Source organism: Cnephaeus nilssonii, assembly GCF_951640355.1.
Source record: "Cnephaeus nilssonii genome assembly, chromosome: 14".
NCBI classification, from domain to species: domain Eukaryota; kingdom Metazoa; phylum Chordata; class Mammalia; order Chiroptera; family Vespertilionidae; genus Cnephaeus; species Cnephaeus nilssonii.
Window position 1 is genome coordinate 47,363,549 of NC_137085.1, and position 27,080 is coordinate 47,390,628.

General features: G+C 35.5%; 1 protein-coding gene across 13 annotated transcripts in view; it reads right to left on the reverse strand.

The window, feature by feature from the left end:
- The window catches only part of RFX3 (regulatory factor X3), a 291,507-nt gene that overhangs the window by 36,350 nt on the left and 228,077 nt on the right, over window positions 1-27,080 (reverse strand). For all 13 annotated transcript variants that reach the window (XM_079790204.1, XM_079790195.1, XM_079790206.1 and 10 more), the window contains 6 exons: window positions 16,277-16,398; window positions 14,480-14,592; window positions 10,520-10,635; window positions 9,930-10,084; window positions 5,925-6,022; window positions 2,801-2,950 (listed from right to left, as the gene is read on the reverse strand). In XM_079790204.1, coding sequence (XP_079646330.1) covers window positions 2,801-2,950; window positions 5,925-6,022; window positions 9,930-10,084; window positions 10,520-10,635; window positions 14,480-14,592; window positions 16,277-16,398 — 754 coding nt within the window. The remainder of the gene's footprint in view (window positions 1-2,800; window positions 2,951-5,924; window positions 6,023-9,929; window positions 10,085-10,519; window positions 10,636-14,479; window positions 14,593-16,276; window positions 16,399-27,080) is intronic.

The window sequence follows — 27,080 nt, forward strand, 5'->3', positions numbered from 1 at the left end:
AGTGCAAGCCTTAGCCAGCCCTGGTTAACTGAGCCTCAGGCGGCCCTGGGTGGCTGGGCAGCCGCCATCCGAGGCTTGCCTGCACCTCAGGCTGGCCCTGGGCGGCTGGGCAGCTGACATCCGAGGCTTGCCTATGCCTCAGGCCGGCTCTGGGCAGCTGGGAGGCTGAGGGGACTGGGGAACTCCAGAGGAAGGCGCTCGGAGCGGCCAGGCCTATGTGAGGATGGGCCCGGCCTTGTGGCGCGCCTGCTGCCCCTATGGGGATGAGGGGACTGGGCGCTTCCATCTTGTCGCTGTGGGCACCACCATCTTTGAGGGTGTGGCAGTCAATTACCATACCCCTCCTTATTGGCTGTGGGCGCCGCCATCTTTGAAGGTGTGACAGTCAATTAGTATATTCCCTCCTTATTGGCTGTGGGCACTGCCATCTTTATGACAGCGTGAGGGTCAATTAGCATATTCCCTCTTAATTAAATAGGATAAGTTTGAGGCCAATTCATGAAAGTCAGAAAGAACAGCTTGATTACTATATCCTAAAATTAATGAAGCTCAATATTACTTTTTGATATATTTTAAATGATAAAACTAGACCAGAACTGCATATTAAAATTTCTAGGAAATTGAGTAATTAATAGTTTGTTTTAAGCAATTATTTTACACAGTTTTGAGATACAATTCACTTGTCATACAATGTCACTCATTTAAAGTATACAGTTCAATGGCTTTTATTATATGCACAGAATTGTGTATCCATCACTACAGTCAATTTTAGAATGTTTTCATTTCTTCAAAAAGAAACCCCCACTGCTAATCTGTCACCTTACAATGCCCAGTTACCAGCACCTAGGCAACCACTGATCTACTTTGTTTCTATAGATTTATCTACTTTGCACATTTTATATATATATAGAATCATACAATATGTGGTCCTTTGTGTCTGACTTCTTTCAACTAGCATAATGTTTTTAAGGTTCATCCATGTTGTAGCATCTATTAGGACTTCATTTTGTCTTACTTCCCGATAATATTTCATGTGTGAATATACCACATTTTGTTGTTTATACTTTTATGCAGCTAACATGAATAATGCTGCTATGGACATTCATGTACAAGTTTTTATGTGGACGTGTTTTAATATCTTGTGGTATACACCTAAGAATAAACTGGTGAGTCACATAGTAACTCTACGTTCAAACTGCCAGGCTGTTTTCCAAAGTGGCTACAGCATTTTAATTTTACATTTCAATCAGTAGTGTATGAGGTTTCCAATTTCTCCTCATCCTTACCAACACTTATGATCTGTCTTTTTTATTATACCCATTCTAGTGTGTGTGAAGGAGCATCTCAGTGTGGTTCTGATTTTCATCATTCTGGCAGATAATTATGTTGAGTATCCTTTCAGGTGCTTATTGGCTATTTGTGTATCTTTTTTTGAGAAATGTCTATTCAGATCTTTGCTCATTTTTTAACTAGGTTGTCTTTTTATTATTGGGTTGAAATAGCTCTTTATATGATTCTAGATACAATTTTTATCAGATATATGATTTATAAAAATATGCTCAATTCTATGAGTTGCCATTTCATTGTCTTGATGGTCTCTTTGGAAGCACAAAAGCTTTTAACTTTGATTATGTTTAGTTTATGTATTTTTTATTTTATTATTTGTATTATTAGTGAGCAATGGCACTGTTTTTATATGGCAACAATTAGTTTTACTACTTTAGTGTTTGAAGTGAACTCTATGTTGGAATTCCATAATAATATTCCTAAATTAGCTATTTTTTAACTGTAATGTAAAGTAAAAGTGGGTAGTTTGATCATGAGTTTCAAATATATATTTTTTATTTGGAAGATCAAAATAGTCAAACGTATTACACCTAATTCTTTTCAAATGAACAAATACTTCATGGACACCTATAGTAAACTCTAAAATAGGGTCATTCTGAGTTCTTTCAACCTGGGAAACTATTAAGAACAAAAATCTCTTGTGTGTTACAGTGCAAAGGGTTTTGGATATTACTAAATATATAAACAACTAGAGGCCCAGTGCAGAAAATCTGTGCACTTGGGGAGTGGGGAAGAGTCCCTCAGCCCAGATTGTGAGAGGGTGCAAGCCAGGCTGAGAGAACCCACCGGTGCATGATTGGGGCTGGGGAGGGATGTGGGAGGTTGGCCAGCCAGGGAGAGACCATGGGAGGGCTCCAGGGTGTGTCCAGCCCGTCTCACTCGGTCCCAATCAGCAGGACCCCAGCAACAAGCTAACCTACCAGTCGGAGCGTCTGCCCCTTGGTGGTCAGTGCATGTCATTGCCAGCAGTTGAGTGGCCTTAGCATATCATTAGCATATTATGCTTTGATTGGTTGAATGGCCAACAGGACACTTAGCATATTAGGCTTTTATTATATAGGAGGACAATCTAAGATAGGTGTTATAAAGTGGAGAATATAAAACCCAGAGCAGTTAAGTAACTTGCTCAAGATCCCACAGCAAGGAGATGGAATAATTTAACCTCCTGCCTATCTAACTTCAATGACTGTGATGGTCCTTAGCCCATTAACCATTCAGAAAACCCTGGTGACACAGGTTGTGTCTAGTACTATAAATCTTAGCGGTTTTGAACCACAAAACAGAGGAGCAGTAAAGTCATAGCTGAATAAAACGCCCTTCTTTCAGGATGCTGTGAATAGAGATGCTGCCTGTGTATTGATGTGACTTTAAAAGGAAATATGATGATCCTAATTAAGAAGAAAAAATTCAGTGTCTTCTCTTCAAAGACGCACTTTGCAAGAACACAGAGTACCTGGACATTGGCAAAGTCGACACGGTTGAGGTCATTGAGCATCTGGTTAATCTGAGACGTGTTCTGAAGCACTGCACGAGCTGCCTGGGCCAGGTGATTGAGCGATGTGTATCTTCGCAGAGTCTGGGCAAAGGCACTTACAGCGGCAACCTGTACAGAAATCCAATTAAAATGGGATTCTGTTTTCCCTTCTAGTAACAGAAACCACTGCACATCCTCAAATCTTTATTCCCTTGCCAAATTTTAAATGCTTCCTTCTGATACTTATTTCAAATTCATTTGGTGAGAGAGCTTACTTGTAAATTACAGCATTTAAATCTCTAAACCAAGTATTATTTTCTTTTGAGTGGGTTGAGGTCAAGACTAAAACAAACTCCCACATTCTTCGACAACTGAGTGCAGAATTAATTAAACTAGTCTTACAAGTAACTCCTTATCCATGGCAAGAAATGACTTTCCCTGGGGAAGCAGGAAAAATATTGATTTTCTTTTTTTTTTCCTACTCTCTTGTAGGACAGTCAACTATAAACTTGGCAAATAATTTTTTTTTTAACTTGGAAAAGCAAACTGGAGAATCCCACTTTTTAAAATGGATAAAAATATATACTTTCCAGAGCACTGTCACTCATATTCATTCTTATTACCCTTCATTTTATAGAAATGGGTAATTCTGAGGTAAAACAAAAGAATTCATAGCCTTTATCTGCAACTTTGTAGCTAATAAACTTATCAGATACAGGCAACAAGAACTCTTTTCCAGAATGTAAATTTCTGTAACAGGGCTAGTCAGGAAATCTCCATTTGCTCTTCAAAATCTATTTCTCATCCTTATCTATGCTGCTCTGTGCTCAGGAAGATTGTCCTGAATGTACTATAGTAACCACCTCCCTTACACTATGGCTTCCATTTGGCTTCCAATGATGGGCACTGGCAAAAGACTGAAGGATGGGAATAAAGAGTCATTAAGTATTTATTTCCCCGAATTTTCTGTTCTCTCCGTTTTGGCAGAAAATGCTTTCCGTTTCTATGACCACAGTTCTGTAGCAAGAAGAGTATCTTAATGCCACAACTTTCACTTCTTTCCCTTCTAGATGTAGGCATGTTCAGGACTTCTCACTATTGCTACTCCTGAGGTACTTTACCATTCCTTTTCTTAACTCTGTTCACACCTTTGGAAATAAACCCTTCTTAAACCCTCTTCAATTATTTTCCCTTCAGATAGACCATTTGTCTCCTGCTGCAACCCTGAATGAACCAGGTTACAATGAAAGAGATTAAAGCTAATGCAAAAAGAAAGTCTAGATAAATATCTAAATCTCACACTCTTATGGAAACTTCTAGCATGCATGGTAGATCTAATGAGCATTTAAATATATTTATAGGAAAGTATGGCATGGCATTAAATTTCTATGGGCATAGAAGAAGCAACTGGTTGAATGATAGAAGGTGTTCACAGGTCAAAGAATGCTCTATTTTGATAGTGAGATTTTTAGGACTATTTAGATCTTTGGGGAAGTTCACATGTCCTCAAAAAAATACCTTACCCCCCATTTTCATAATTTATATTAATCAAGTGAATACTATGTGTCAGGCACTTTGTTAAGTGCCTCCAATATATTACCTTGTTCAGTTCTCATAACCATCCTACTAAACACATATTATGACTTAAACAGGTTAAGTAATTCATTCAAGATTACAAAGAAACTATATTATAGTGATTGGATATGTATGAACCCAGGTGTTTTTATAACAATGGCCAGTTATAATCTCACTATTCTGTTCCCTTTGTCAGGGTAGATTGTCTTCATTAATTGAGTATTCAGCTAAAAATAATGCTGCACATCAGTGAGAGAGAAATAGCAGAAGGTGTTCTCCACTGAGGTAAATCAAATCAAATCTGGAGATCAATGAAATGATCAATATTGCAGCTAGATTTCTACCACAGCCTTTGATGACACTGGGTAGGGAGTTGCTTTCAGCTGTTTGGCATACTGTTATGAATAGGATTAACTTTGCAAGTTGGAAAACATTCCTCTGGCCATCATAATCGAGTAGCACCCTCTTTGCTTTCCCACCTCGATGTGGTACTCTAGAACAGCATTGCCATGGAGCACTTTCTACAATGACGAAAAGGCTACATACATGATGCCAAATACGGTACCCACTATCCACACGGTGCTATGGAGCACTTGAAATGTAGTTAGTGTGACTGAGAAACTAAATTTAAAATTCAATAACCAAATGTGGCTACCTCTCCTGGATTGACAGCATATTCTAAAGCAAAAATCTAAGGTGAAATATCAGTGAAATGTTTTTTTTTTCTATATGTTTAGAATTAGAAAGTATTATTGTGAAACTTTAGTCAAAACAGGAAGAACTGGGAGCTACTTATGTTCCTAAATGAATTTGTCAGCTGCAAGAGCTGCAATCTATCAATTATAGCCCCAAATTCAAAGATAATGTATGTTCTTGGAGTATGATAGTGGATATAGTCATTGACAAAAATCCAGAAGTGTAATTTTTGGTACCAAAGTTTAGACAAAATTAGTTCAATCCTGTCATGGGGCATGTTCACAGATGAACCTAAAGTGACACAGTTAGTAGGGGACAAAGTGGAGACTAGAATTCATATTTCTAGATAAATAATGAGGTAATTGTTCACTTTAAGAAGTGATTACTTGATTTACAAAAGCACTCTCCAGCATTTAAAAAATACACCACAAAACATCCTAAAAATTGTAAAAGAATATCAATTTACATGAACTTTTCACAACACAATGAGCATAGCTGGGGACTTAAAGAGTCTAAAAATCCTTTAAATGGGAACTATTTTAACATTCTAGGCTATTCTTAATTTAATATTTGAAATTAAGCAATCTGAAACATATACTTTAAAAAAGGGCTTAAAATGCTTCTCTAGTCTTTTGAAAGGATTATTATCAAGTATATCTTGTGCAAGTTCTTTATCACATTGTTATAAAATACAAATATAAAATAAAATTTAAAATAGTATATATTATTTTGTCAACATTTTACATAGTGCTATTTCATAGGGCACATATAAAACACATGGTCCAGAATAATTTCCAAAAACAAAAGAATATGAAAAGATATAAAAGTATACCTTGGTTTGTATCATTCTCTGTGGAATATTGTTCATGGCATTGGAAAGCCAACCTTCAAGGCTTTTTGCAAAATTTCGAATGGCTTGGGTCAAGGCACCTAAATGTTAAAGAATAAAGGCAGAATGAAAAAGATACAAAAGAACATTAATGTTTAAGCTAGATTAAGGGAAAACATGCATACACGACACATGAAATAGCACAGAACTTATATTGTCTTCACTGATGAGACTTTATTTAACATTATTCCTAACCTTGAAAGAGTTCGAGCATTATATTTTAGGGGCTTTGTTTTTCCTTGTAAAGCTATTTTGTTCACAGATACTAATGCTACTTGGTTGGGAAATGAAAATATTCAAACATTTTTGCTTATAACAACATATACCAGTTGTGAATATACTTGTGGAATTTTCTTAGACAAACACTTTTTATTTACAGCTCTGTGCTCAAAGCTATTTTCCTTTACAAGTTCTTCATCTTGATTTTTCAAGTTCTTAACCTATTTTCTTTTAGTTTTTAGTAAAAAAGAGGTTCATGCAAAGCTTCCACTCTTTTTCTAAGCCTCTATTTATATTAGAACATGCCAGCTAGAGTAGTTTTCTCTCACTCTTATTGAAAAATAAGGTAAAAATTAACCTGGCCTAACTTGAAATTTTGGATAACTTCTCCATTTCACTTGGAAGGTAGAGATAAAAGATCGGTGTGATAAAATTACTTTCACAAAGACCAATATTCTTAAGATATTCCTAAATTAGTCCAGTCCATACTTTTCACATATCTGTTAAAACATGAAATAGGGGTAGATCCCATGAGAGTGGCTTTTTATAATGGCCATAAAGCGATTAGAAGCATTATCAGGGGTGACTGACTATTTTACAAGAAGGGATCTGTTTACTGAGATTGCTGAATAAGAGAAGATAGAATTCTTTTCTTATTCAACAAGTAATTCAGTCAATAGCATTTCCCTTCATCTGTGCCAAAGTGGAGGGAGCAGCTTTAAGACACTTAATAAATACTTGAGCATTCACAGCTAAGTCTTTGTGGGTTCCCTATCTTATGGGTAGGTATTACAACTGGTAGTTTACTGTAAGAAACAGAGAAGTTACATGTTTGTCCAAGGCTTCCCAAAATATTAATGTTAATGATGAGATTAAGTTTCTTGGTTTTTCTCTCTGTGCTTAAATGAATCTGACATGCTTCTCTATTACTTCTGTTAAAGCACAGTTAGACAACTACTCAAATTACTTGCAAATGATACAAATATTACTAATCCAATCATAAAAACAACTATTTTTAAACAATGACTTATTTAACTGGTCAAATGACAAAAGAGAAACTGAAATGGCTAATTTTTTATTAGGAAAAACACTTGAGAAGTGCAGACCATGAGAATCATCTATTGGAAACACTGAGTTGGAAATTTCTTGAGACCTAATCTTTTGAAATTTCCAAAGTTTCCCACTTTAGCCAAAAAAGAAAAAAATAAAGAAAAGTATTTTCCTGCTGCATTATGTACTAGAATCATGAAGGACAGGCATGAATGGAAATGAAAAAGAGTGAAAATTAACGACGCTTTTTGAAACTCAGTAAAAGTTTTTGCAAGATTCAATTTGGCTATCTGTATTTTGCATTTTTCTATAATTAATATGTAACAATTGTTTAATCTAAAAAAAAAAGACCCAGGAAAAGTTACTTTAAAACATTAATGAGTTTTACCTAGACAAATCTGATGTGAGGGAGATTATAAAATAAAAAGATATGTTTGTATATCAAATGATTTTTAGTTTTTACTTTTTTTGTACTAAATGACATGTTGGGCCACCTTTAAATAGACCTAAAAATTGTACATTAAGTATTACCAGTCGAGTTCTTATACAATTCTTTGCACTTAACTTTTTCTTCATTTTCAGATAAATGTATTTTAGAATATAGTAGATAAGCTGACTGACTTTAAATTAGTGTGAGATGCAGACTATTTTTTGGCTAAAAAAAGGAATCCCATCTGGACAGTAAATGGTAGAGTGAAGTAATAGTAGCCACAAAATAACAATTTTTAAAATAAAGTTACGTTTTCTCTCTCTATGGGTTCCTGTCAGATCAAATTGTGCACATTAACTTTGACAACTGTTCTCATGAATGGATGTTTGAAATTTAAAATCTATTGCAAAGCAACTTGTTTCAACCCACTCATGATTAATATTAAGATGCATACAATCAGAAGATAGCTATCTAAACTCTATTTTAAGCTTTATTTTGTTAAGTCTTGTTATAGAATGGGAAATAAATTTCTAAATTTACTTGGCTCATTAATGTACCTTGTAATTTCAGAGAAACTATAAATCTATACTTATGTAAAAACTCCTGAAGTTGAGTTGTCTGCTGAATGTAGAGACAAAGTACTTGACAGAATAAACTGGTTTTTAAAGCACAATTTAAAAACAAAGGTCAAGTGTATTCTGTATTTAAATGGTGGGGCTTGCAGTTAACTAAAACTGATACATGATTTAAGTTAGGAAACTGGAATTTATAAGTTAAAGACTTGTGAGGCTAACATGAAAGTTTAAGATTTTAGAGTTATTTCATGAATATTGATGTTGTTGATTTGCCTCAAAAAAGAAAGTGCTGACTGACATCTCTTCTTATATCTCATGAGAGAAATTATATGTGGGTGGGAAGATGTGTAATAGGCTACCTATGCTACTTCTCTTAAACATCTTAAAAGATTATAACTCAGAGCACAGGGAGCGAGTTGAAAACAAGGAAAATCAGATTCTGAAACATAAATCAGTAGAGAATTTACACACTGAAATTTTCCATGACAACATTATTTTTGATCAATGCTTAGAGGGGAACATAGTGCAGAGAGAGTATAAAACATTAGCAATTGATAAAAATGTGAGACAATGGCAGTTGGATTTTTAAAAAATAAATTTATATACAAATGTATGTGTGTTCATTGATACTGTATGTAAATGTGTGTCTACGCATATATTTTAAGGTGGTGAGGAACATATGAAGTAACTCATATCCTCCACTGTTATCTATCATATTTAGAAAAAAAGCAAGTATCAGTATACAAATGTTCATTTCTTCACCTTTTGTTCTATTCAATCCCTAAATATTGCCTGGAATAACTTAATACAAATCACCTGTGAATGGTGTACTTGAAGTACACGGTTGCCGATTTCACAGGCTAAAAGGTTGCTTTTACCTTACTAATGTCACTTTACAGTGGAAAGTCTGTCCCCAGTCTTTAAAAGTTAAGGTCACTAGTATGTGCTCATGAAGATGTAAGCGTACAATCATTCCAACTGCCGCTAACACAAGCATCCATAGTGGCATTTATATTGACACTTGCAGAAAATAGCTTTGTTTGCTGCAAGGTAGTGTAAGAAGCAAGCATCACTTAATCCAACTTATCTATGTAATTCCTGTTTGCTTCATGGTGGGACTAAAATGCTTGCGTAGTAACATAGATTTTTCTCTCAAAATGCCAGTTAAGTATTGCTGTTAAATGGAAACTGCATTTGTAGTTCAGAACATGATGTAGGTGACAAAGGAAATGCTTTTATAAAAGAATTCAACTTCAGTGGAAACCAAGATAAATTCATTTCAAATCAAAAGCAACCGTGAAAGAAGCTGGCCTAGCAATTACAGATTTCAAAAATTTTGGCTTTAGGGAGGAAACTGTGTCCTTGGATAGAATAATTTGTACGTGCTTGACTGGCCTGGAAGTGTTCTTGCAATTAGTCATTGGGCTGTCACATCCATAGGTTAGCTTTTCTTTCAAAAAGAAAACTACTAAAGATTGAAAACCAGATCATTGTTCCTCTTTTACTACAGTTCTGCTCTAGGCTGCTTTCAGGCAATACTCTGTGTTGCATGTTTTCTATGTGGCGAATCTAAATGCAATTAGAATCCCTCTGGATTGCAATGTCACTTCCCAAAACTTCCTGGGTGGCATTTATGAGAACAAAAGCATCCGTACTTGTCTGCATTTAACTTACTAGGAATAGGTCTAAGGACGTCGGGGATGAGAATCTCCACCAAAGCCTGGTACATCCCATGGTCACAGTTACACATCCATTTCAGGATAGACTCATGTTTGCACAGAGTTATCAGCTTTGCTTTCGGAAGTCGACTTTCTATTTCACTCAGATTGCTGGGGTGAATAAATGTAGCAAATGAATAGATGGCAAATGAGGATAAAAAAGAAAATGGACTTTAAAAATAGTTTTAGTTTATCAAATATTACTGAGGTTAGAACTATACCACCATTGCACTGGTGCCATACAGCTGGATATATATAACATTCCCCCAGAGCTGCCTATGCACGTTAATACTTTCTGACGGTATGAAAGGCATATATGATACTAAATCCATGAGGATGAGATAGCTCTACCACAGTCCCCCAATGCAATAAAATGGGAGCTATTGTAAACACGCTGAAACCTCCAGAGAGCAGTTTGTGACTTATTTCAATCTATTCATTTAATGTTATCAGGTAGGGTTCACAACTGGTATACATATTTCTAATTTATTAGCTGTGACATCTACTCAGCCATGAAAATGAACTGGAAAGGTTATTGATTCTGACCTTGATTCAGTAATGGTAGTGCCGTCAGTTGGAGTAGAGGGAGAATAGCGCCAGAATGTTTGCCACAATTTTTCTATCAGGCTAAACTGAAGATTCACAACAACATCCAATATTGCCTAAGAAACAAAATGGTTATTGGTATACCTTACAATATTTCTTATGTGGAGGTGAGAGGAGAACATAATGTAAAGGGACTTAAATGGTATAAATACCTTTGGGCTCATAACTTAACTTGGTAAAACTGGACTAAATTGGGCCAATGGAAGTAGGGAAACAAAAGGGATTAGCTAGGGGAAAAGGGGGGGATAAACAACGCTTAAAAGATTAGGCAGGACGACTGGTATCCCTCCCACAATGGCCTCAGATCTCACCCTTACTTTCACCTCTTTCCTCCCCCATCCCTCCAGGGTCATGCTTGCTTCCCTCTTCTCTTTTTCTTCCCGTACTTTTCTTTCATTTCTTTCTACCCACTGCTTCCCTCTGCCTCCAGGGTTGCTGCCATTCTTCCTATTCTCAGAGCAGAGGGCACAGAACACAGATTCAATTCACGTCAATCCTCACTGAGCTGGATGTGTCCACTGGCCATCGAAGAGGCCAGAAGTGAAGGGTGTGGGGGTGCTTGTGTGTGGCAGACAGAGTTAGGGCTAAAGTAGCTCTGTCGAAAGGTACTGACCATGGGTTCCAAAGTGTTCCCAGCTAAGCAGAGGCTGGGTCACAAACTACAGTCAGGAAGGCCTTCAGATGATAGCCTGCCGGGCAGAAGGGGAGTACAGCGAGCACCTCTTTGGTCACGCAATGCCTCCCGTTCAATCCTATTCTGCGCATGCCCTTTTGAGAGCAGCTTTAAGAACATCCCCTTTTCTAATCTTGCATCAGGGGCTTTACCTTCTCCTTAATTTTACTTACTAGAGCCATTATCCAGCTCTAGGAGATTATTATTTTTTTTTTTGAGGATGGTAAAATTTGCCACTTCCATTAACTTCTGATGATCATATTTAGTTTTGCCCTGCCCTTGCAATTAGTTTATAAATTTACCTTTAGATAAAACTTTCACAAAATAAAATAATAACTTGTGCAAAGATCACATGATTCTGTGATTATTTTGAGCATAAAAGACAGAAGTTGTCAATATAGAATGCTTGATGTCCTCAGCATTGAGAATGAAACAGATGCCCAGTCAAGATCTACAAAATGCACATAAGCTAAGCGACAACAGAGAAAAACTGGGAGTCAATCTGAGGATTTTAGGCAAAAAGAGAAAAATATAACGTCATAATTCTGAAGTCTGTGCTACCTCTGTAGACTGGCCTTATGTATGATTCAGAGAATAACTGATGATCTACACAAAAAAACTCTGAAAACAATTCAAATATTAAGCAAAATCTGTTTAGGACATATTCTGGGAACTAGTACGAAAAGCTCCAAGTAGTTAGTAATGAAAATGGAGGGAAGGGAGCAAATTAGAAAATGGTGTAAAATTCAAAAGGTTAACATACTCTTCACCCTTTTATATCAGTAACGATAAAAATGCAAGTGCAAGCCCTGCAAGTAAAGGGTATATAGATGTTCCTCATCCTAGGCAAGAACTAAAACCTTCTCAAGAGACAGGTAATTATAGCTGCTTTCTCAACTGTAGCTTAGGCACATTGCAAGAGAGGTCTATTAATGAAGCAACTATTAATATCTCACATAATACCTTACATGTTTATATCCATGAGATTGCTGTAAGAACACTATGTGTATGTTAAAAGAAAAAAAAATAGTGTTGTAGCACCTTATGTAGAAAATTATACTTTTCCTTAACTAAAACTAGTGATACCTACACAATATCTTTGATAAACAAATCATGATAATTTTAAATGATAGGCAAAATAGGTATGTTAAGCTTTCTTTAAAACATAAACTATAGTAAACATGATATAAAATAAAGCAAGTAATTCAGTGCATCTTAAATTTAGTGACTCTTCAAGTCAATCTCAAATGCCTTCGAAAAGGACATTCTTTGCAGTAGCCTCTTGAGGCAGTTTTACAAATGGATAAAACACGTATCCTTTGTCCAATCACCCATTTTCAAATATGTTCATATCAAAATACATAGACATGTATATTTTAAAATAGTGCATATTCCACTGGCTTGAAGCAAATGACTCATGTATCTGTACTTCAAAAGTTTTGAATTTTCACAGAAAAAAATAGAATTCTTCTTTTTCAGATTTGCGCCTATGCTCCATGGGAGGTGGCATGAATTCTGGTAACTCTGAAATAAACTGGGCTCATTCTATAGACTGCACACAGATTAATTATCATTCATGTCTATCTCTCTTCATATAGAGTAATCCTACAAATTAGAATGTTGATGAAAATGTTGTAACCCAAAGAATATTTTCATCTTATTGGGGGAGTTTTTCACTTTGAATAATCTGACTGTACATTCTTTTGTAATGTAAATAATATTGCTCCAACTTATACTTTGAATAAGTATGAGAAACTTAAAGAAATACAAATTATATTTGTGTAGACTGGTTTGCTTAAAGCAAGGTTCAGAGAGCACAGAGAAATAAGAAAATGGTTAGAGAATCTTCATATATACATGATATATATGTAAAAAGAAAATTTTCGTAGATATACAAGTATCATCCAAAAATTCTCTAATACTAGGAAAAGCAGAGTAGTCAAACAAAAACATATATTAAGTGTCTTTCATCATTGCAAGAAATGTTGGGAACAGACTGGCAGGATAAGCTGAAGAACAATGTGGCACATGGTTTGTTAATAAAGAGAGAGCTTGCCCTTGGTTGTTAATAATCTAGCACCCTTGACAAGCACTCAGATTTATTCAAGCAGTTCTTATTTCTGGAGTATGGAAAATCTGTGAATGCTATGAACTGAGACTCCTCACTATACTGCATTGTCAGCAGTCAGGAGGACAGCCTGTAAAATCCAAAGGATTATCTTTTACTTCTAAGTAGATCACAGATAGCCCTGGAATAAAGCTACCTAAATTCTAAACAGACTCCTCTTTCAAAAGGAAAGGCACTTATGAAAACTCCTTGTAATCCATCATTCCCTCGGTACTAAATGAGCCGCAGGTACATGGCATGCTGCCTTGGAGAGAGTTCCCCTCCTGTAGCCAATTTTGAGGTGGGATATTCAGAAAGGGATGGGAGTAGGGATGCAAAATAAAAAGAGGGACTTTAATGACCACAAAAACAACACTGGAGCCTCAATGATCCCTGGAGGTGCTTTATTAAACACTTACAGAAAATATTTTTGATAGAAAATGCTATAAAATTCAAAAGGTAAAAAAGATGCATTGAAAAATTAGGGCTCTTTCTCCTGCCACCCAGTCACCCCGTTTCCTTTATAAAATCAATGACCATTAACATTTTCATGTTTATTCTTCTGGAGAGATGTATATACATGTTGTTTTTCATTCACAATATAGTATGATATACACACTGCTTTGCATCTTGCTTTTTTCCTTTGAAAATAAATCCTATCTTTGTTCTATATTAGTGCATTTAGACATGCCTATTCTTTTTAATGGTGCATAATATTTCACTTTATAGATTATACCATATTTTATTTAGTTAGTTCCCTACTAGATATTGAAGTTATAAACAAGCTTTTGCATTGAAAACAGTAATGCAGTAAATTAGTTCCCTTGTACACTTATCTCTTCATCCATATGTACACATTTTTTCTAGGATAAAAACCTCGAAGTGGAATGCACCAAAGGATTCATTAGAATAGGCTAAGAAAATGGACAGTAAAATTCATTCTCCCTTTCCTATAGTCCTCACTTTTCCACTCTGAGACAAGAAGATAAATTAACTTCTTGGTGCTCAAAGAAATATGAACTAACTTATATGTCCCTTAGGAATAAGTCTGGTTATTTTGTTTTGGTAAGTTGGCTAGCAAAACTCAGCACGGGGTTGTACTATGTCTGAAAAGACTTACCTCACAGTGCTCTCGATAAAGACTCTGCAGTGACTTGATATCCTCAAAGGTAGTACCATCTGGCAGAGAAGAGATTTCAACTTCTCCAAACTCTGGGAGTGCTCGAGATGCATCTGTTACCAGGACAACAAAACAGAATAAAGCTTTGTGGATGGTGCCAATTACAGATTAATGAAGAAAAGTTTAAGAAAACTAAAAAGGAAAAATAAATACATAAAAGATCAGAGGCCCAAAGAGCAAGGATTTTTTATATTAGTACTTGCAAGCAAAACTTGGCAACATCATCAGCTCAAAAGAAGAGGGAAGATAAAAATTTTGGAGAAACTAAATTTTCATTATTACTATATCATATCATAGTGTCTTTTAATATAAGGCATATATATATATATTTCAAGCTAGCCAGAAACAATTTTGGTTATTTTTACTATTATGTTACTTAAGTATGTAAAAAATCTAGCTTTACACTCATCATGCTCAAACCTCCTATACAATTATAAACCACAAACCTACAAAATAAAGACAAAGAAAACTACAAGAATAACATTAAACTCAACAACATTAACTTGATATGATGGATGATGCTGTTGTCCTGTATGGAACATGATTGAGGTAGTGATTGCTGTGGTACAGGACCTTTTGAGTTTGATGTGCTTATATACCAACAGGTACTTCCTGGTGGCTGGACCTCCCATTACCTTTCTCTATTCAAATGGTTGTGAAATGTTCCTCCACACTGAGCACTGGGGCAGCATTTAGCCTTCCCTTGGGATGAAGGCGTAATTTATATAGTAAGTCTCTCTCTGTTCTTTTCTCATAGCTCAGGGCAATTAATGCAATACACTTTGGAGTCTGCCTTATCATAAATTCAAATACAAATGTGGAAACTAAAATTGCAGAACAGTATTCCTTCTTGTCTTCTAGGTGATCTAGAATATGCTTTTATTTTTAAAAAGATAATAGTTAAAATAAAAAACATGAAATAAAAAAATATTCTTCTTGAGAGCTCAAAGGCCCACAAGAATATACCTAAGGACTTTAGTTTGGGAAATGATGCCATAATATTTTCAACTTCTCCAACTTGTCTTTCTCAGAAAGTGCACATAGACACATAAACACATACAGACACATACACACACACACTCTTGACAGCTTCTACTCATCTTGTTTGATCTGCTGTATAGAAATTATGCATGTTCATCACTAGAAGAGTTGTCAATTAAATTAAAGTGACATTTTTGCACCTTCGGCTATGACAAGTATATGTAAAATGATCAAGTTCCACTTCCTAACTCTTTAAATAAAGAGAAACATGTATATCATCTAAGATTTTTTTTTTAAAAAGGAAGTGTTGTGATCTAATTAAAAGAATAAATTATTTTTTAAAAGCTTATAATAACTTTTATTCTAATCTGAGGCTGTATGCACAGGTAACTTTATACATAGAAAATAATTCTTTTTGGAACTTAAGTTACTACTGAAATATAAAAAACACAAAACACAATTATGATTTTAAAAAAGCCCAATTAATACAAAGTATGAAAAACAATTTCACAGCAAATAGCCTTTAATTTATATACATTTAAAAGTCCTACATAGCTCAAGAGTTTTAAAAATAAGCTTTAGTGAACATGAGAAAATATAAATGAACTGGAAATGTCATACAATGTGCATAGTTTCAGCACACAAAAAAGTCTTTCTATTTGGTTAACATCTATAATAGAAATCTCACTTGGAGAAAACACTATTATTATTCTCTTGTCTTCAAAATCAACTAATATGCATTACACCTTAACATACCTAAAAACTGTTGATGATGTTGACTTTGGGCAATTACAGTTTGCTCAACAGATGTGCCTGTCTGTTGACCACTTCCTGTGAAACCATCTGCAACCCCATCCACTTTCTGCATAGGCTTGTACCTAAAAATATTAGATGGGAAAAAACAAATAAACCAAATTATTCCTTGCTTTTTTGTACTGCACAAAACTCCCAAGGCATTCAATTTTATCCTGTCTTCTTTAATGTTTCATGATAGTTAGGTAGGATTCTTTTCCCTTGACAGTCTCATAAAGCTAAAATGAAGAAAGTTTCAATTGTGAAAAGAAACAAGGGTGAGGGGCTAGGAAGAAGACCCATTTTTGAAAATTCAGAAATCTACCTAAGAAAGGGTTATGAGGCATTTGTTTGGACACCAACGGCAAAGATGTTCATGGTTATAGTTTTAATGATTTGAATATAACTTTTAATGGCCAATGGGTCAAGGTAGAAACACTTTAAATATGTTGGATTGTAATCTAAACAAAGATCTAGGAGGTAGGGCCTGAGAAATGTTGATGAATGGCTTTCAATTTATTAATATCTCTAAAATATGAATCAGCCTATCAACTCTACCATATCTTTTAAAACCTCCCAAGCATCTCAACACATTCGTCTCCCTTAACTCTTCTCCATATCTGCAAACAAAAAAACCCTAAGTATCGGCTTGCAGCAAAACACATGCAAGAATCCATCCATAAGCCTAGTTTACCAAATTAAGAAAAAGAAAAAAAAAAAAAAAAACCAAAGTCACCTACAGTTATGTATTTATCTTTAGGTCCTAGTCATACAAACTCATGAACTTTGCATACTGCTAAGAAAGAAAAAAAATGTTTCAGTAGCATGGGCAAGAAGGAAAGCCTGCTTGGAAGACATAAAAAATATATTAAAAACTGGGCAACCCTGCTAGGATAAACAAATACAAAATAAGAAATAAGCATCAGCCCTAGCTGCTTTGGCTCAGTGGATAGAGCGTCGGCCTGCTGACTGAAGGGTTCCGGGTTCGATTCCAGTCAAGGGCACATGCCCATGTTGCGGGCTCGATCTCTAGTAGGGGCTGTGCAGGAGGCAGCCGATCAATGATTCTCTCTCATCATTGATGTTTTTATCTCTCTCTCCCTCTCCCTTCCTCTCTGAAATCTAAAATATATATTTAAAAAAAAGAAAGCATCAACTATAATTTTTCTTTTTCCAAGATTTTTTTAAGATTAAACTTATTTTATTTCATAAATTTAGAAAAACTAAGAAAAATTGAGATTTATGTCCTAGAGATACCATCATTCACTTTAGGATGTCTGTCCCTCCATTCTTTTTCCCCCCTCGTTTCTAATTATACTTATAGACAAAACCACTTCCAGACACTTGAATCTTACATTAATACCATAAGGCAAGTGGATCATTAATATGAATTATTGTGACTGACAATGTCCGTAATACATGAACAGGATAAACTCAAAGATGGCTGCACTCATAGCAGATACAGAATGAATAGTCCTGGTGAAACATCATACAAACTAATGCTTTAGTTGCCTTAAAGAATGATTCAATCTTGAATGCCATTAATTATAAATTAGATAAATGAAACTTCAAAGAAAAATTGCAGTCACTCATAATGATATTTATATTTATTTCTAAAATGACAAAAATAAAGTCAGAAGATGAACAGTGAAAAAAGGGTACAGCACTTCACCCTTGTTATCACTTGAGTGATGACTCCACATCACCAAAATGTTGGTTGCTATTTTCTAATGACATAAAAGAACTCAAACATGTTCTTTTATTTAATGGAATAACCATCAGAAAGTACTTGTCAATTGGTTCATACCAAGAAATGGCAGAAGGGATAGTACTGCAATGTTCTAGAAATGCTGTTTACGAAAAATAATTTTTTTTTTTCATTTTCCTCCTTAAAAATTATCTTAGCAAGGCAAAAAAATCTTTCTGAGGCAAATACTTTGAGTACTTCTGTGGGGGAGTTGTTAACCATTCTGTCTAGAAAATTTGAATGATTTTATTCTTAGTAAGTAAATTTAACAAAGTTTCCTGTCCTCATTGGTCCATCTCAGGTGTCATTTGATTTTACCCTCCTTTTATCAGCTATGAAATTTCATATTTTATATAAAATAGGCTAAAATTGCTTAACCATGTTTCTTCATTTACGTTAATTAAGTATGACATTCACAGAGTTAATAAACAAAAATGGTTAAAGGAATTTGAATGATTTACTCTAAAGAATAGAAAATGGAAATGTTTCCTATAGGAGCCAATATATTAAATTTTGAAATTAGTGAGTAATTATGAGATTTTTCGAAGCTATGCTTCATCAAATTTCCTTTGTCCTTCACAAATGCTTAATGGGCACAAATATCAAGGACAAGTGGAATTTCACCATAAAAGGAAATGACACATTTCTCTCAGTCTGTGAGTTTTTAGAGAATGGATGCTATGTCACAACCTTCTTGCATATAGTACTTAGCAAGCCTGCAAGCTTACAAGTAAAATTATCTGCTCCCTTAGAAAAATGTAGATATAAACGTTCCTAAGGGAAAGAAAGATTATATTTTTAACAAGCACTCAAAATCATAATTCATTATAATTAATGCATCATTATACTTAATAATAATGATATGAGAGGGAAGCATTGATTATATGTACAGTGTATTACACAGGAGATGAAAAATGCATCAATATTAGCTTATAGGAAAAAAAGAAAATTAGTTGGTAAATTCTGGAGAAATGTTGCAGGTCAGTACTTAAATACATAATTTATATAGGAGATATGAAGAAAAAAAAAGAAAATAGAACTGAGAAATTAGTGTTTTGATTCTAATCATAAAATTAAGGGTAGCAAGGTAAATAGCGGATTAAGTAGATCAGGCAAAGATGCACTATGTGTATCCATTCTTGGTTACTCTGTTGATAGGCTCTGTATAAGCCAGAATCTTATGTTGTACTTCCTCAGAAAAAGGTATGGGGACAAGTTTGGGAGGGGTCTGTGCCATAAAGAGTGACATCAAGAAGCACAGGAATATGGCTCATGTACAAGAGCAGTATTAGTGGGAGCTAAATATGAGAGAGCTTCCAGGTAGGGCTAACTTTAGCTTTTCCTGCTTTGTGTTAACTAATAAATCATGTGGTATTAACAGTGTATTGTCTGGCATTGCATTGGTACTTAGAAGGAATTCCCGGAAATCACAAATATTGGACTGAGGAAAGCTAGATGGTCATATTTCTGATGCTCTAAGAAAAAAATCCTATCCCTGCCATCACCTCAGAGGATTGGGTCTTCCCGGAGAAAGATGGAGTTTAACAGGAAGTCAAAAATAGGAACATTAAAAATAGGCTAAACAAATATTCGTGGTAACTGATTTTGCTTGGAAGAAACAGTTATAGATATTACTAGAGGCCTGGTGCATGAATTCTTGCACCAGTGGGGTCCCTTGGCCGGGCCTGTGGGATCGGGCTGAAACCGGCTCTCTGACATTCCCCAATGGGTCCCAGATTGTAAGAGGGCACCGGCCAGGCCGAGGGACCCTACCAGTGCACGGGGCTGGGGAGGGACACAGGTTAGCCAGTCAGGGAGGGACTGCGGGAGGGCTCCAGGACATGTCCGGCCCATCTTGCTCAGTCGCAATCAGCAGGACCCCAGCAGCAAGCTAACCTACCAGTTGGAGCATCCACCCCCTGGTGGTCACTGCATGTCATAGTGACTGGTCAACTGGTCAACTGTCTGCCCCTGGTGATCAGTGCATGTAATAACAAGCAGTTGAGCGGACTTAGCATATCATTAGCATATTATGCTTTGATTGGTTGAAAGGATGACCAGATGACCGGATCCTTAGCATATTAGGCTTTTATTACATAGGATAGGATGTTAGGTATGTCAGTATCTGGGTAGTTTTCCATAAATTTCAAATGCTAACCTCATCCTAGGTCAACGCAACAAAATCTTGGGAATGGGGTTTAGGATTTGGTTATTTTAACAAGTTCTGAGATGTTTCTTAAGGAGCCTGCACAGCACCAGTCCATAGGAGACTCTTGGCCTGATACAAATTCCTTTAGCCGACTTTTGTAGAAGTATGTCGCTAACATTAGAGCTAAGCCATTTTTTTATAAATGTCATCAGGTTTCAATAAAATGCATTTGGAATGTAAGTAAATATATCTGAATGTATGGTGAATGCATGAATGAATGCTCAGAGTAACATTTCATTTTACATACTATTAATTGATCTTAACATATATCAAATCAATGTAACAAACATTCATTGAGCATTTACTATAGGCATAGCGCTTAGGGGCATGGATTTGAAAAGGCTGCACATAAATAGAACTTTTCCAGCACAATTTTTTATAATCTATTGATTTACATGATAATTCAACATTCTCTTAACTCTGGTTGAATTTCAACTGACGTCTTAGAATTGAAACAATCATTTTCAGAATTCCTGTCTCTACCTTCTTCATAAAATCATCACTATTTAAATTCTAAACTGTAAAAACCAGAGGTATTTTTTACTGAAAAAAAAAATTGTTGAATCCTTTAAAAACAAAACAGCTTAGTAATCTTTTAAACAACAGAACTCACTCCCTTTCCCCATTTATTTTACAAGTGCATTATTTTTAGATTAGGCTTCCTTATAGTAGATTCTTAGCACTCCCCAGTTGCCTGTACTCTGAGAAAGACCTGTGCTGCATCTAATGAAGAAAGAGCTCTTGGTTTCAAAGTTAGTAAGAGGCAAATGATAATTTTAACAGCTTGCAACTCCATAGGCAATCAGAGCTAAAGTTGTTAATGATTAAGAAATCAAAGAAACTCTAATGCTTTAATAGCTGAGTGCATGCATGAAACCTGTCACTAACACAGAAAATTTGGAAAATTATTAGGAATCTTTCACCATGGGGTAGTCTTAGCTGTTATTTAGAATTTGGACAGCTATAACTCTACTGTAAAATAATATCTAATTCTGTCAATAATTTCACATGTACAGACACTGGAGGAGTCCAAAGGAAGGCAAAGAATGGTATATATTTACCACCGCATTCAATGAACAGTACCAGGTGGAAGGACTAAATGGAACATTTGGAAAAATCCCTTTGAAGTAAGTGAAAAATGCAAATGCAAAATCTGAATTGCACAGGCAAATACAGTCATCATTATGTGTAAAACTCTAGAAAGTATGCAATCATTTAATTTGCATGAACAAATCTATATATTGAGCTCATAATCAGGGCAAAAGGTTAAAATTTTTTATTGGAATATTGAAATTCTCTTTGGAAATATTGTCCCAGAAAGTCTTTCTATGTCTTGAGGTCTGAAATGAACCAAATGATATAAATGTGAATAGATCAGAGAAAATAGTGAATGATAAGAGTGCCATTTTTTTCAGAATAGTAACTAACTTTTTGATGTCACACTGAATATGTCTGTATCTAAATGGCTTCCCACATCCACCCTGCTGGTCAATGCTAGCTACTCCATCTCTTCAATTCTTATTGGTGGCTCTTAGAATATTTGTCTCTTCATTAATTCTACATGTATAATTGGGCAAAGGAAGGAGGAAAAATTTAAATTCAAATGGGGTAGTAGTATTAATTGCAGCAGTTCTAGGAAAAATTTGGGAGAGGTGGGGAAAGGAGGCTGAAGCTATTGGCTAAAATGAAAGCTGTGGATCATTCATTCATTTAACACATTATTTGACAACATGCTCAGTGCTCTCTTAGGTGCTGAGGATGAAATGTGCAGAGGCAGACAGGGTTCTCTTATTTCATAAATTTCTTCACTGACTCCTCTTTGCATAGATAATTTAACTATATGGAACTGATTTAATCTTGTTACAAATATGCATGACACTTTCATGACAGCTCTTTTATCTATAGCTGAGCCCTTCTGTTAAACTGATTCTAGATAGATGCCTCCACTCCTTTATTTGGAGAATAACAACCTGACTCCACCTAATGCCAAGGCAGCAACAAAAACAAAGAAGGGTATCTGAGGCTCTATCCAGGAAAAAATGAATCAGTGAGGTTCTTGAATACAGCAAAATTAAATGGGCCTCAATATCCTTAACAGTAAATAGCGATGTAATTGCCAAACAAACTCATGCATACAAAGTGCTTATTGCAGAACATTTCAAATTTCAATAAATGCTCATAGAAGAATAAGTGGTGACTCTTATTAGTATTATCAAACTTTACATTAGTTACTATAGTTAATAGTTACTGAATTGTGATTCTCCTGTCTTCAATGGAAAATATCTTTACATTACGGAGTGCTTCAGTGGCACAGTGAACATTAAATATCTACAAGCTGAGATTCCTTATTTGTCTCCAAAAGCCAAACGCACAGGCACTGATCATCTTCCTACTGAAAACTCCTGCCACCCTCAGCTGCCTCAGAGCAATTTACCAGCCGTAGGTGCTTAGCTCTGAAGGGACTTCAGGGAATTCATAGTCTAGTAAAGGAACTGTAAACTATTTACATCAATCAAAGTTGAAAACCACTGGCTTAGAGGTATAAAGAAATGAAAACCACACTTGCCCAATTGCCAGGCTTCATTCTTATCCAAAACAGCCTTGTTCTTAAAGAAATATTTTTCTCTAGGGCACCAGCATAATAATGATAATAGCAACTAATACTTATCTAACACTTGCATATTTCCAGTTATAAGAACACTTTATATACGGTTTTTTCACTTGAACTTCAAAGCCTTCTGTGAGGTAGTTTATTATTAATTTCCATTTAGCAGATGAAGACATCGAGGTTCAGTGAAGTTCCGTCAACATTCTGCAGAAGTGTCAAAGCAGCCTGTACTTGAACGCATACTTCCCAATGTTAAACAAAGGGGTCTTCTCACTTGTCTATGAAAACTAGATGAAGAAAGGTCTTCTAATAACAAAGGTTCTAGTCCCCACTCTCTCCTGAGAAACATGTATGCTTTCACATCTGTCTACAGCCAAAGCAAATGTAGCCCTGTTGTACCATCTTTCTAATAGGGCTCTAGCCCCCCTTCCCTCGTCCCAGTGCCACAAATGTTCCTTTTGTCACAGGATCCAATTCCTGTGGAGAGACTATATGAAGAGGGAGGAAATGACATATTCCCTCACATATTTCGGACATACTAAAGTATGATTTTTTCCTTTATTACATATGCAAACATTACAGGTGTACATTTCTGTTTGGGTTATCTTATCCATTTAAGGGTGGAATTCACCTAAGAATAAAGACAAGAGGACTGGATTTTAGTCCTGATTGCTCTATGACCTTGGATAAGTTGTCTACCCTTTATGGACTTGAGTTTTCTCAGCAAGAAGATGAGTTGGACTAGGTGATCTCTTCCCTCCAGCTCTAACTTTCTATTACTCTGTGATATCTCTTTGAGGTGTGATGGGCATATTTGGTATGCAACTGGTGGTTAAGTCTTTGTTGAAGGAATGATAACTGCAGGTTAAATATTTTGAGGAAGGCTACTGGGATCAAACACAGCCAAGCACATTGTCAAAAGCACTTGGCTCTATTCCACCACTTTTGCTGCAGGGATTTGGAAGAAAAACTAAAATGTATGTGTCAACACCCTCTACGTGCTTCTTTTAAATATTAAAAATAAAACTGCAACAAACATTTTTACTTAGTTTTTAGATCTAAAAATTACTCCATAATAACCTAATTTACTTATTGTATGAATTATGGTAAACAATAGTTTATGGGTGAATTCCATTGGAAACTAAAGATTACCACATGTGAGTATGTAAGTTATTTTCATATAAAATATTTTCAGCAGAAGGTATTAAAAAACAACAACTATTATACAGTCTTCTGTTTCTTTAACCAGGGTACTTTACCTCTTCTTGATTAGCTATAATTCCATCAATTAGCCAGTTATTTAACTGTGTTAGACTAGATTCTAGTCACTAGAGTGATACTCAAAGGACCTACTGGAGTGCAGCCTGCTGTGTTGAATAACCCAAAGCAAATAGAAGACCCCTGTCTACTTATATTTCCTCTTGCCTGCTTTTGTATCTCACGATTTCATGGGAATCAAGTGGGCTCTAATCTGCTTCTATATTTTAGGTAAATAGCTTGAGAATGGCTTCATCTTCTCAATTAAGCTAAACTACAGGCTCTGTGACACCTGTTTTTCAATAAGAAGCTGTTTCCATTTATTTCTTGACTTATGGCTATGTTCCTTATGGTTGTGTTGCTGGAAATCTGATTTGTAGATAAGTGGAATTTTCCTTTACTACCTTATCAAATAGTCAAGTGAAATACCATATGTAAAGATCTAACAATTATAAAGGTATACAAAACAGCAATCAGATCATTATTTCTGCTACAACTACTATGATTCCAAACTTATCAGAAAAATGACTTCTAAAACTTCCATTTTATTTGACAAAATAATCACTGCATATACTTGAATTTTCTTAACCCTTTGCACTTGCTTGCTTTTTTCTCGATTCCTTTATTCTAATGCTAACTGTGTCGAGTTACACTCGACATCCGAGTGCAAAAGGTTAATATAAGAATACGTGAAACATACATTTCTACTATGGAAGATGTGCACATATAGATGAATACAATAAATCTTGAGGCACTTAAACAATTTGAATATTCCAAAACTAGAGGCCCAGTGCATGGAATTCGTGCACTCTGGGGGAGTGGGGTCCCTCAGCCCAGAGTGCACCTTCTCACAGTCCAGGAGCCCTCGAGGGATGTCCAACCGATGGCTTAGGATGTCAGTTGGACATCCTTAGCGCTGCCGCGGAGGCGGGAGAGGCTCCTGCCACCGCTGCTGCGCTTGCCAGCCATGAGCCCAGCTTCTGGTTGAGTGGCGCTCCCCCTGTGGAAGCACACTGACCACCAGGGGGCAGCCCCTGCATTGAGCATCTGCCCTCTGGTGGTCAGTGTACATCATAGTGACTGGTCGTTCCGCCGTTCAGTTTATTTGCGTATTAGCCTTTTATTATATAGACTATTGAATACTATGTTGCTTGTATTTTAACAGGAGATTGGCAATCTCTTCTTATATGAATTTTAATATATTTAATGGAATCATTTGAGTTTTGAAATCTTATTTTTAAGCCATAAAACAAATGACATGCTCTTTCCCACTGTTTACAACAAATACTCTTATGCCTACATTCAGACTTAAGGAGAAAACCTCTCCTCTCCCATCCAAGTGTTTCTGCTCAATGGGCAATCTGCCTTCACTTCAGGCCTATTGATGCTGCCAGTTGATAGAATCCTTCAGACACAAGGGAAATCTCCCTCTGTACTGTTAATCCAATGAGGAGTCCATGAAGGTGATAACACTAACTCTGCAATCAGTTAGCTAGACACCATTCCAGGAGCAACTGTCTACAATCCAAAACTTTTGTAATTAAAAAAAATTAAAGGAAATTTTAGGATTTCTTTGGTTCTCTAACATTCTTATTTGATGAGAAAGTAAAAACTAACTAAAGTTGGCACAATTTATTAATATTACTAAAAGTTTTACATCACTTCTTAAATACATCCATATTATATCTAATTCTAAAAGAAAACATTTACTACCAAACTGTGATTGTAGAGTTTATATGACTTGTTTACCTTCACATACCTGGAACCTTTTAATTAAGAGACCTTTGTTAAATCTTAGGTCTTGCTTCCCTAACCCAGGCTTTAAAAAAAAAAAAAAAAAAGTATCTTAAAAGCTTCCATTTCCATGAAATCTTGCTTGGTATGATTTTTTTTGCAGTTATAGCATAGGAAGAAATTGGCATCTGCTGTCTTAGGTGCAATTCATTAAGCTTTTTTCATATTTAAGTTTAAGCATGTGTTATTTTTGAATCAAACTTTTTTTCCTTTATTTTACCATCACCTCCACTGTGTAGTGCTGCTATACATGAGTGCAGAGACCTCATAAATTAAAAGCTATAAATATTGCCATAACAGGTGAAAAAAAATCATAACCCAAGACAATAACACTTTGTTACAACTCATACAAACTCTATCTCCAAACACATTATGTCTTAGTGTTCTATGATTTATTTTATTACTTTTTCAGAGCTCTTCTTAATATCTTTCGTGAAGTATACCTCAAAACATAAGGATCAGTAACTTAAAAAATACAGTTGAGAATCTGTGAATTAAAAATCTAAATTCCTTGAGGTATCTTTACATCATATCCAATCTTGTCCTGACTCTTCAGTTTGGGACACTTGCACTAGAAACTATGACTGTGTTAAAAACACTTTACCTCTAGTCTCTTCCCATTATATATGTCTAGCCTAAAACCAAAAAGTCATCTCTCGAGAAAAATAATCTGAAAGTTTCATTGTTTTGCTTCAAAGCCTTATACAACTTCAAAGCTATATTCTGTACAAAGAACAAACTTAATTTCATATACAACTAAATCCTTTAATCTCAGATCCAAACTACGTTTTAAATCTCATTTCCCACTAAACTATTCAACCTTCTCAATTCTTCTTCTGCAATGCCAATCTCACCAAATCAGAGCATAAAGACATCGTGAACTTTGCCCCTCTATACTTTTGTTTACATTATTCCCTCTGCCTGAATGTTCCTCTTTCTGATTCCTCTAAATCCCTACTCAAATAGCACTTTCTCTATGAAATTTCCTAGTCCTCCCTCTCCGAGAATTTGATAAAAATTATTCTGTATTCCAATAGGTCCTTGATCAAAGCTTTATTTTAGTACTTCTCATATTGCATTACTTAAACAACAACAGCAACAACAAAAAACCAAAAAAACAACAAACAAACAAACAAACATGTGCCTCCCCATC